The sequence below is a fragment of the Oncorhynchus kisutch genome, linkage group LG22 (genome assembly GCF_002021735.2).
Source record: "Oncorhynchus kisutch isolate 150728-3 linkage group LG22, Okis_V2, whole genome shotgun sequence".
In the NCBI taxonomy this organism is placed as follows: domain Eukaryota; kingdom Metazoa; phylum Chordata; class Actinopteri; order Salmoniformes; family Salmonidae; genus Oncorhynchus; species Oncorhynchus kisutch.
In genome coordinates, this window is record NC_034195.2 from 58717162 (window position 1) to 58729715 (window position 12554).

The following is a 12554-nucleotide window of genomic DNA, read 5'->3' on the forward strand; positions in this document are numbered from 1 at the left end:
GGAGTCCGGTATGCTCAGGGTTGATTACGCGTTGTGCAGACTGGCAAGTTTTATCCATTATCCACTACCACTGGATTCTTCACGGACTCTTCACTAACACGACTATAATAGTCGTTGTAGTGGAGTCCGGTATGCTCAGGGTTGATTACGCGTTGTGCAGACTGGCAAGTTTTATCCATTATCCACTACCACTGGATTCTTCACGGACTCTTCACTAACACGACTATAATAGTCGTTGTAGTGGAGTCCGGTATGCTCAGGGTTGATTACGCGTTGTGCAGACTGGCAAGTTTTATCCATTATCCACTACCACTGGATTCTTCACGGACTCTTCACTAACACGACTATAATAGTCGTTGTAGTGGAGTCCGGTATGCTCAGGGTTGATTACGCGTTGTGCAGACTGGCAAGTTTTATCCATTATCCATTATCAATAAAAGCAGCTGGTGTCTGTGCTAAAGGTAAAGGCTGCTAGAAGTGGCTAACAATGACTAAGTAGCTAGTAGCTAATTAGCTGCTTAGCTTCTGATGGCTGTAAGTGAGGCGGGTTGCCAGAAGGTATATTTCATTTTAAAATGGAAAAAGAGATTGAAAATGTACTGAAATATATCCAAAAAATACAAAAAAAGTAAATTTACAGGAGAACAACAAACAACGTCTGTACTACTACGCCATCTTGGATTCATTTGGCCTAACCCTAAACCTAACCCTACACATTTCTCATCCCTCTGTCTCTGATTTTCTGCTCCTGTTCTTTCAAACACACATAAGATGAATTTATAGTACATGTGTGTATGTTTTTGGTTTTACTATCCTTTGTAGGACCAGAGTTCTCACAAGGATAGTAAAACAAGGAAAATTTAGACAGGTAGGGACATTTCGCTGGTCGAGCACGAAAAGCATGAAAACTCATTGTACCCTTCGCCAGCTCATATCTGTGTGAAGCTGGATTCAGTGCTCTCGTCTGCATTAAAACCAAACATCCATTCAGGTTGGATGTGACAGCAGAGATGAGATACTCAATGTCGACCACGCCCACAGACTTTGAGAAGCTCCAATGCCACATGCATCAAGCCACACCCATCTTGTGAAAACGTAAAAAGTAAACATTGGCTGTTAATTGGCTGTTAATTACATAAAGCTCTGCCATAAAGCTCCGCCTTATCTCAGTTCACTGGTCACGATGGCAACACCCACCCGTAGCACGCGCTCCAGCAGGTGTATCTCACTGATCATCCCTAAAGCCAACACCTCATTTGGCCGCCTTTCGTTCCAGTTCTCTGCTGCCTGTGACTGGAACGAATTGCAAAAATCGCTGAAGTTGGAGACTTTTATCTCCCTCACCAACTTCAAACGTCAGCTATCTGAACAGCTAACCGATCGCTGCAGCTGTACATAGTCTATCGGTAAATAGCCCACCCTTTTCTGCTCTTTTGCACACCAATATCTCTACCTGTACATGACCATCTGATCATTTATCACTCCAGTGTTAATCTGAATTGTTTTTATTATTCGTCTACCTCCTCATGCCTTTTGCACACAATGTATATATACTTTTTTTTCTCTTTTTTTTCTACTGTGTTATTGACTTGTTAATTGTTTACTCCATGTGTAACTCTGTGTTGTTATATGTGTCCAAGTGCTTTGCCTCATCTTGGCCAGGTCGCAGTTGCAAATGAGAACTTGTTCTCAACTAGCCTACCTGGTTAAATAAAGGTGAAATAATATGGTTGGGGTCATAAGGATTTTCAGATGTCAAAATGGTGTCATGTGGAAAAACCTTTTGGGAACCCCTGTGTTAGGGGTTAGTATTAGGGGTTAGTATTAGGGGTTAGTGTTAAGGGTTAGGAAAAATAGGATTTTGAATGGGAATACAATGGTCCCCACAAGGATAGTAAAACGTGTCTGTTTTTGTGTAGTATCTACAGAGCTGGGTGCCAGAGGAGAACACGTGTCTGATTTGTATGTGTCTGGATCGTCAACGTATCAACTGCACTGCTCGCCCCTGCATTGATCATAAAGGTAAAACACACAAACATACTGACCCTGCATTGATCATAACACACACATACGTACCGACCCTGCATTGATCATAACACACACATACATACTGACCCTGCATTGATCATAACACACACATACATACCGACCCTGCATTGATCATAACACACACATACATACTGACCCTGCATTGATCATAACACACACATACATACTGACCCTGCATTGATCATAACACACACATACATACTGACCCTGCATTGATCATAACACACACATACATACCGACCCTGCATTGATCATAACACACACATACATACTGACCCTGCATTGATCATAACACACACATACGTACCGACCCTGCATTGATCATAACACACACATACATACTGACCCTGCATTGATCATAACACACACATACGTACCGACCCTGCATTGATCATAACACACACATACATACCGACCCTGCATTGATCATAACACACACATACATACCGACCCTGCATTGATCATAACACACACATACATACATACCGACCCTGCATTGATCATAACACACACATACGTACCGACCCTGCATTGATCATAACACACACATACATACCGACCCTGCATTGATCATAACACACACATACATACCGACCCTGCATTGATCATAACACACACATACATACCGACCCTGCATTGATCATAACACACACATACATACCGACCCTGCATTGATCATAACACACACATACATACCGACCCTGCATTGATCATAACACACACATACATACCGACCCTGCATTGATCATAACACACACATACATACCGACCCTGCATTGATCATAACGGTAACACACACATACATACTGACCCTGCATTGATCATAACACACACATACGTACCGACCCTGCATTGATCATAACACACACATACATACCGACCCTGCATTGATCATAACACACACATACATACCGACCCTGCATTGATCATAACACACACATACATACATACCGACCCTGCATTGATCATAACACACACATACGTACCGACCCTGCATTGATCATAACACACACATACATACCGACCCTGCATTGATCATAACACACACATACATACCGACCCTGCATTGATCATAACACACACATACATACCGACCCTGCATTGATCATAGCGGTAACACACACATACATACCGACCCTGCATTGATCATAACACACACATACATACCGACCCTGCATTGATCATAACACACACATACATACCGACCCTGCATTGATCATAACACACACATACATACATACCGACCCTGCATTGATCATAACACACACATACATACATACCGACCCTGCATTGATCATAACACACACATACATACATACCGACCCTGCATTGATCAAAACACACACACACATACATAACAACCCTGCATTGATCATAACACACACATACATACCGACCCTGCATTGATCATAACACACACATTCATACCGTCCCTGCATTGATCATAACACACACACACATACATACCGACCCTGCATTGATCATAGCGGTAACACACACATACATACCGACCCTGCATTGATCATAACACACACGTACATACATACCGACCCTGCATTGATCATAGCGGTAACACACACATACATACCGACCCTGCATTGATCATAACGGTAACACACACATACATACCGACCCTGCATTGATCATAACACACACATACATACCGACCCTGCATTGATCATAACACACACATACATACCGACCCTGCATTGATCATAACACACACATACATACCGACCCTGCATTGATCATAACGGCAACACACACATACATACCAACCCTGCATTGATCATAACACACACATACATACCGACCCTGCATTGATCATAACACACACATACATACATACCGACCCTGCATTGATCATAACACACACATACATACCGACCCTGCATTGATCATAACACACACATACATACCGACCCTGCATTGATCATAACGGCAACACACACATACATACCAACCCTGCATTGATCATAACACACACATACATACCGACCCTGCATTGATCATAACACACACATACATACATACCGACCCTGCATTGATCATAACACACACATACATACCGACCCTGCATTGATCATAACACACACATACATACATACCGACCCTGCATTGATCATAACACACACATACATACATACCGACCCTGCATTGATCATAACACACACATACATACCGACCCTGCATTGATCATAACACATACATACATACCGACCCTGCATTGATCATAACACACACATACATACATACCGACCCTGCATTGATCATAACACACACATACATACCGACCCTGCATTGATCATAACACACACATACATACATACCGACCCTGCATTGATCATAACACACACATACATACATACCGACCCTGCATTGATCATAACACACACATACATACATACCGACCCTGCATTGATCATAACACACACATACATACCGACCCTGCATTGATCATAACACACACATACATACCGACCCTGCATTGATCATAACACACACATACATACCGACCCTGCATTGATCATAACACACACATACATACCGACCCTGCATTGATCATAACACACACATACAGTGTTGTGGAAAAGTATTTGCCCCTTTGTAATTTTCTCTGTTGTTACATATTTTTGATGCTGAATGTTATCCAATTTTCAACCAAAACCTAATATTAAACAAAGGGAACATGAGTGAACAATTGAAACAACAATTTCATACCTTTCTTTTTATGAAAAAAAGGTAGGTAGACCTTACAGTGAAATGCTTACTTACAAGCCCCTAACCAACAATGCGGTTTAAAAAACAGAAATAAGAATAAGAAATAAAATTAACAAGTAGTTAAAGAGCAGCAGTAAAATAACAAAAGCGAGACTATATAGGGGGGGGACTGGTACAGCGTCAATGTGCGGGGGCACTGGTTAGTCAAGGTAATTGAGGTAATATGTACATGTAGGTGGAGATATTAAAGTGAATATGCAGAGATAATAACAGAGAGTAGCAGCGGTGTAAGTGGGGGGCTGGGGCAATGCAAATAGTCTGGGTAGCCATTTGATTAGATGTTCAGGAGTCTTATGGCTTGGGGTAGAAGCTGTTTAGAAGCTTCTTGGACCTAGACTTGGCGCTCCTGTACCGCTTGCAGTGCAGTAACAGAGAGAACAGTCTATGACTAAGGTGGCTAGAGTCTATGACCATTTTTAGGGCCTTCCTCTGGCACCACCTGGTATAGAGGTCCTGGATGGCAGGAAGCTTGCCGCCAGTGATGTACTGGGCCGTACCCACTACCCTCTGTAATGATCCAATGCCCCTGTGTGAAAAAGTAATTGCACCCTTACACTCAATATACTGGTTGTACCACCTTTAGCTGATTGGGATTAGGTCTGAAATTTGACTTGACAAAGTCCAAACCTAATCCCAATTGAGATGTTGTAGCAGGACCTGAAATGAGCAGTTCATGCTTGAAAAACCGCAAATGTTTCTGAGTTACAGCAGTTCTGCATGGAAGAGTGGGCGAAAATTCCTCCACAGCTACGTGAGAGACTGATCAACAACTACAGGAGGTGTTTGGTTGGAGTCATTGCAGCTAAAGGTGGACTGATCAACAACTACAGGAGGTGTTTGGTTGGAGTCATTGCAGCTAAAGGTGGACTGATCAACAACTACAGGAAGTGTTTGGTTGGAGTCATTGCAGCTAAAGGTGGACTGATCAACAACTACAGGAGGTGTTTGGTTGGAGTCATTGCAGCTAAAGGTGGACTGATCAACAACTACAGGAAGTGTTTGGTTGGAGTCATTGCAGCTAAAGGTGGACTGATCAACAGCTACAGGAAGTGTTTGGTTGGAGTCATTGCAGCTAAAGTTGGACTGATCAACAGCTACTGGAAGTGTTTGGTTGGAGTCATTGCAGCTAAAGGTGGACTGATCAACAGCTACAGGAAGTGTTTGGTTGGAGTCGTTGCAGCTAAAGGTGGACTGATCAACAGCTACTGGAAGTGTTTGGTTGGAGTCATTGCAGCTAAAGGTGGACTGATCAACAACTACAGGAAGTGTTTGGTTGGAATCATTGCAGCTAAAGGTGGACTGATCAACAGCTACAGGAAGTGTTTGGTCGGAGTCATAGCAGTGAAAGCACATTCAGTTATTGAGTGTAAGGGGCAAATACTTTTTCACACAGAGGGATTGGGTGTTAGTATTTATATTTTTTTGTTATTTGCAAATTCAGGTTCTCTTTATCTAATATTAGGTTTTGGTTGAAATACTTTATGTACGTCCATTTTATCCATACATCCCAATCTATATACATTCAGATACACACACACACACACACACACACACACACACACACACACACACACACACACACACACACACACACACACACATAGACATACGGGGTACACTCATGAACACACATACTCAGTGGAGAATGTGTGTGTGTGTGCGTGTGTGTGTGTGTGTGTATGGGTGTGTAGCTCCAGTGTGTGGACCCTGTGAGGTTCTGAGGGAGAAGAGGGAGTCCAAGTGTTGTCCGGAATACGAGTGTGGTATGTACCATATTACTAGAATTCTTTACTAATATATATGGTATATTAGAATACTACACTAGAATACTATAGTAATATATACTGTGTATTAAATCAAATCGAATGTATTGGTCACGTACAGATGTTATTGCGGGTTTAGCGAAATGCTTCATACAGTATTATAATACTACACTACTAGAATACTATACCAATATATACTTTCTTTACAATACTGTACTACTAGAATACTATACTAATATATACTGTATATTATAACACTACACTAATAAATTACTATACCTACAATATATTATAATATTACACCACACCAGATTACTATACCATGCTGTATACAATACAATACAACAACACATTAACACAGTCCAACTGTTGTCCGGAGTACCAGTGTGGTAACTACAGGGCTTTAGCAGCATGACAGTGAATCCAGCTTAATGTTTCTGGATCCTGGTTGGTAGAAGAGGGAGAAGTTGAACCAGGTGAAGAGCAGGGCCCACCTAGCTTGCCTGGAATTTAGACGCTTGGCGGTGCAGAGATATTCCAGGTTCTTGTGGTCGGCCCACACAATGAACAGATGTTCCGCCCGCTCCAGTCCGTGCCTCCACTCCTCCAACGCCATCTTCATCGCGAGTAGCTCACAATTCCCCACATCGTAGTTCCTCTCCATGGCGTTTACGAAATGGGAGAAGGCTGCGCAGGGATGTAACTTGAGGTCCAATGCTGGGACCGGACAGCGCCCACTCAGACATCCGAAGCAGTGGCCTCCACCACGAACTCGCGGGTTGGAACAGGATGAATCAAGATGGGAGCTGTGGTGAAACGCTGTCCAGAACTCCCGGTCAGCAGCTGGGGACCACGTGAACAGAACCTTGGAAGTGGTGAGTATAGATGGGGGAAGCCAGGGTGCTGTAACCCCAGATAAAGCGGCGATAAAAGTTGGCGAATCACAGGAAATGTTTTAGCTGCACCCTGGATGTAGGCTGGGGCCAATCCACCACCACTCTCACCTTCCCGAGATCCATCTGTACATTCCCTGCAGTGATGATGTAACCCAGGAAGGGGATGGTGAAGCGATAGAATTCGTACTTCTCTGCTATTAGAAACAGCTGGTTCTCCAGGAGGCGTTGGAGAACCTGTCAGACGTGGAGCATGTGTTCTTGGGCGGAGCGGGAGAAGATGAGGATTTCGTTGAGGTAGTCAAAGTCGAACTGGTTCAACATGTCACAGAGAACATCATTAACCAGAGCCTGGAACACAGTTGGGGCGTTGGTAAGCCCAAATGGCATGACCAGACACTCGTAGTGAACACTGGCTGTGTTGAAGGCAGTCTTCCACTCGTCCTATTCCTGTATTCGCACCAGTGGGTAGGCGTTCCATAGGTACAGCTTGGAGAACACGGTGTCCCCCTGGAGAGTCTCAAAGGCCGTCGAGATGAGTGGTAGCAGGCAGCTGTTCTTCCCCATAATGTCATTTAGGCCCCGGTAGTCGATGCACGGGCGCAGGGTTTTGTGCTTCTTCTCCGCTTCTTCGGCCTTCGGTGATTCCTGAGAGAACTCGGGTGATGTCGGGTTCATGTAGACTTCGGGGACGGACAAATAGACTTTGGGGGTGTCCGGGATTCTTCGGAGGCAAAGTGGGAATCGAGGGCGAACGAGGGTGAAAGGGCACAGATTCCCTCTCCTTCCTACGTTCTCAAAGCCGTCCATCGATTCGGATGGTCAAGGCTATGAGGGAGTCAAGGTCCATTTAATTTTTTATTTTTTTTATTTCACCTTTATTTAACCAGGTAGGCTAGTTGAGAACAAGTTCTCATTTGCAACTGCGACCTGGCCAAGATAAAGCATAGCAGTGTGAGCATACAACAAAGAGTTACACATGGAGTAAACAATTAACAAGTCAATAACACAGTAGAAAACAAAGGGGGGGTCTATATACAATGTGTGCAAAAGGCATGAGGAGGTAGGCAAATAATTACAATTTTGCAGATTAACACTGGAGTGATAAATGATCAGATGGTCATGTACAGGTAGAGATATAGGTGTGCAGAAGAGCAGAAAAGTTGATAAATAAAAACAGTATGGGGATGAGGTAGGTGAAAAGGGTGGGCTATTTACCAATAGACTATGTACAGCTGCAGCGATCGGTTAGCTGCTCAGATAGCTGATGTTTGAAGTTGGTGAGGGAGATAAAAGTCTCCAACTTCAGCGATTTTTGCAATTCGTTCCAGTCACAGGCAGCAGAGTACTGGAACGAAAGGCGGCCAAATGAGGTGTTGGCTTTAGGGATGATCAGTGAGATACACCTGCTGGAGCGCGTGCTACGGATGGGTGTTGCCATCGTGACCAGTGAGCTGAGATAAGGCGGAGCTTTACCTAGCATAGACTTGTAGATGACCTGGAGCCAGTGGGTCTGGCGACGAATATGTAGTGAGGGCCAGCCGACTAGAGCATACAAGTCGCAGTGGTGGGTGGTATAAGGTGCTTTAGTGACAAAACGGATGGGACTGTGATAGACTGCATCCAGTTTGCTGAGTAGAGTGTTGGAAGCCATTTTGTAGATGACATCGCCGAAGTCGAGGATCGGTAGGATAGTCAGTTTTACTAGGGTAAGCTTGGCGGCTTGAGTGAAGGAGGCTTTGTTGCGGAATAGAAAGCCGACTCTTGATTTGATTTTCGATTGGAGATGTTTGATATGAGTCTGGAAGGAGAGTTTGCAGTCTAGCCAGACACCTAGGTACTTATAGACGTCCACATATTCTAGGTCGGAACCATCCAGGGTGGTGATGCAGCCCGGGCAGCTCCCGGGCTGCATGTCGAACAATGCTTCCAGGTTCCAGGCACTCTCAGCCACCAACATGCGAAAATCCATTGCATAGTCTGCCACACTACGGGAGTCTTGACGTAGCTGGAGCAGCTTATGAGCAGCCTCTCTCCCAGACAACAGAGAATCAAACACCTTACGAACTTCCGCTTCGAACTTCTCTAGACTAAGAAAGATGGTGGACTGTTGCTCCCACACCATCGTAGCCCAGGCGAGTGCCCTCCCGGACATCAGCGTTATAATGTACACTATCCTCGAGTGGTCCGAGGGAACACAGAAGGCTGCATGGTGAAAATTGAGGGAGAGAAAAGCCTGGCAGGTTATAGAATCTCCAGCATAGCGCTCCGGAGGAGGTAAGCGGGGTTCTCGGGACACTGGGGTAGGCTGGGCGATTACGAGTGTGACCCGCTGCCCAGTAGGGAATCCACGGAATTGCTCCAGAACTGTCGAATGCCTGGTCATGGCATTTTGCCAGGTTATGGAGTCCCTCCCGCCATAAGACAGGAGCAAGGGGAAAAACGCTGGTAGGCTTGATGAATAAAACAAACTGGCAACAGGCAAACAGAGGAAACAGGTTTAAATACACAGGAGATAATGAGGGGAGACACTTGGTGGGGGTGGAGACAAGCACCAAGACAGGTGAAACAGATCAGGTTGTGACAGTGGTACGTACTACATTATTAAAATGCTACAACACTATTCTACAGTACTAATATGTACTATAATGCACTATATTGGACTACTATATTGTAGTCTACACTAATACTACTGTAATACTGTATGTGTAGTGTGTGATACTATAATACTGTGTACTGTGTGTTTGTGTGTATGTGTGTGTGTGTGTGTGTTTGTGTGTGTGTGTGTGTGTAGTATGTGACCTGGTTAGTTGCCAGCTGCCGGAGGTTCCTCGCTGTGAAGACGGTCTGACTGTGGTGCTGACTAACCCTGGAGAGTGTCAACCCATTCATCACTGTGGTGAGTAAAACACACACATCCTGAATTATATGATCTCTATTAAGGATGACTATCTGGAAATCTGAATATCTGAACGGACATTGGTTTTTGTTCACTTGTGTGAGTGATCATTTATGGAGATTAAAAAAATAAAAAAATGAATAAGCTTTGTCTAAATGAAATGAAATGTTCCGTTTGGCATTGTTACACACAAGGATATACTGCACTATGAAATTTGAAAATGTAGCTTTAATGACAGTATGTTGAGTTACTGCTGCATATTTAGCCAGCCTGTTCTGACAAAAGTGTACTTTCCACCGTCTTCAATTAGTAATTCCAGTGCCCACCAGAGCATGGAGCAGAGTTGAGCAGTTGTAAATCCCGTTCGTTGCTCATGGAGCAGGAGCTCCATGTCCTTTCCAACCACTCTGCTAAAAAGCGTTCCGCGATCACAGGAAAAGAAACTGCCACACCAAAATGTCGCTCTTCTTTAAAATCGATTGATTAAAATCAATTGAACCAACACCCATCTATTTTTGTGACTTCCAGGACCTACCATTAGGTTTTGAAGTATTAAAAAATATATATATTTTTTTTATATAGTTAAAAAGTAGAGACTTAGAGCTACAAATGGTATATCATACACTGCATTTTTGAAGAACAATGGGAAAGTAATTATGCTTTGAAAGTTGATAAACTTTTTAACTAACTTTTGAGAAAAGGGCCTTGAATTTTTTGGTACCTCCTGGGGAGCTCTCCTTTGTCTACACCCATTCAGCATTGTTCACACCCTCTTAAACCAGCCCCACCCATTCAGCATTGTTCACACCCTCTTAAACCAGCCCCACCCATCTCTTTAAGGATCCACATGTGAGGTCATGTGCTAAACAGTGAGTAGTGTAGTAAAGATGAAGACTAAAAGTGGTAGTAGCCTACAATAAGGAACAATTCCATGTGTGTCCAGATATAAATATGTTATAAATATTAGATGACTCTTATACAGACACACTTGTCTAAATTGATGGGTCACGTGAAAGAAATGCTAAAACCCCCGCCCACATCCAGTGGTGGAAAAGTACTAAATTGTCATTATATGTAAAGATACCTTAATGAAAATGACTAAAGTAAAAGTCACCCAGTAAAATACTACTTGAGTAAGTCCTAAAGTGTTTAGTTTTAAAAATACTTAAGTATCAAAAGTAAATAGAATTGCTCAAATGTACTTAAGTATCAAAAGTAAATGGAATAGCTAAAATGTACTTAAGTATCAAAAGTGAAAGTTAGAATAATTTCAAATTCCTTATATTAAACCAGATGGCCCAATTGTATGTTTTAATTTTTTATTGACAGATAGCCAGGGCCACACTTCAACACTCAGACATAATTTACAAACAAAGCATTTGTGTTTAGTGAGTCTGCCAGATGAAATGCAGTAGGGATGACCGGTGACGTTCTCTTGATAAGTGTGTGAATTGGACAATTTTCTTGTCAAAATGTAACAAGTACTTTTGGGTGTCAGGGAAAGTGTATGGAGTAAAAAATAAATAATTTTGTAGTGAAGTAAAAGTAAAAGTTGCCCTAAACATAAATAGTAAAGTAATGTACATATACCCCCAGAAATACTTAAGTAGTACTTTACACCACTGTCCAAATGCCATCACACCAGTACATTACCATACTTTATATAGTGTTGCACATACACTTATCACACAGTATTCCATACATACAGTGCCTTGCGAAAGTATTCGGCCCCCTTGAACTTTGCGACCTTTTGCCACATTTCAGGCTTCAAACATAAAGATATAAAACTGTATTTTTTTGTGAAGAATCAACAACAAGTGGGACACAATCATGAAGTGGAACGACATTTATTGGATATTTCAAACTTTTTTAACAAATCAAAAACTGAAAAATTGGGCGTGCAAAATTCAAATTCAAGTAAAATATAGCGAAACACAGCTTAGCCTTTTGTTAATCACCCTGTCATCTCAGATTTAGAAATGATGCTTTACAGCAAAAACAATAAAAGCTTTTGTGTAAGTTTATCGATTTCCTTGCAAAACATTATGTACCCCTAGTGGCAGGTAACTTGGTCACGAAAATCAGAAAAGCAATCAAATTAATCGTTTACCTTTGATGATCTTCGGATGTTTTCACTTACGAGACTCCCAGTTAGGTCATGACAACGCA

At 42.7% G+C, this 12554-nt stretch overlaps 1 protein-coding gene across 1 annotated transcript in view; it reads left to right on the plus strand.

Annotated features, from left to right (window-relative positions):
* Positions 1-12554, plus strand: part of vwf (von Willebrand factor) — a 169092-nt gene that overhangs the window by 99264 nt on the left and 57274 nt on the right. Inside the window, exons 41-43 of the mRNA XM_031801117.1 lie at positions 1920-2022; positions 6522-6593; positions 10281-10385. Of these exons, the coding sequence (XP_031656977.1) occupies positions 1920-2022; positions 6522-6593; positions 10281-10385 (280 nt within the window). The remainder of the gene's footprint in view (positions 1-1919; positions 2023-6521; positions 6594-10280; positions 10386-12554) is intronic.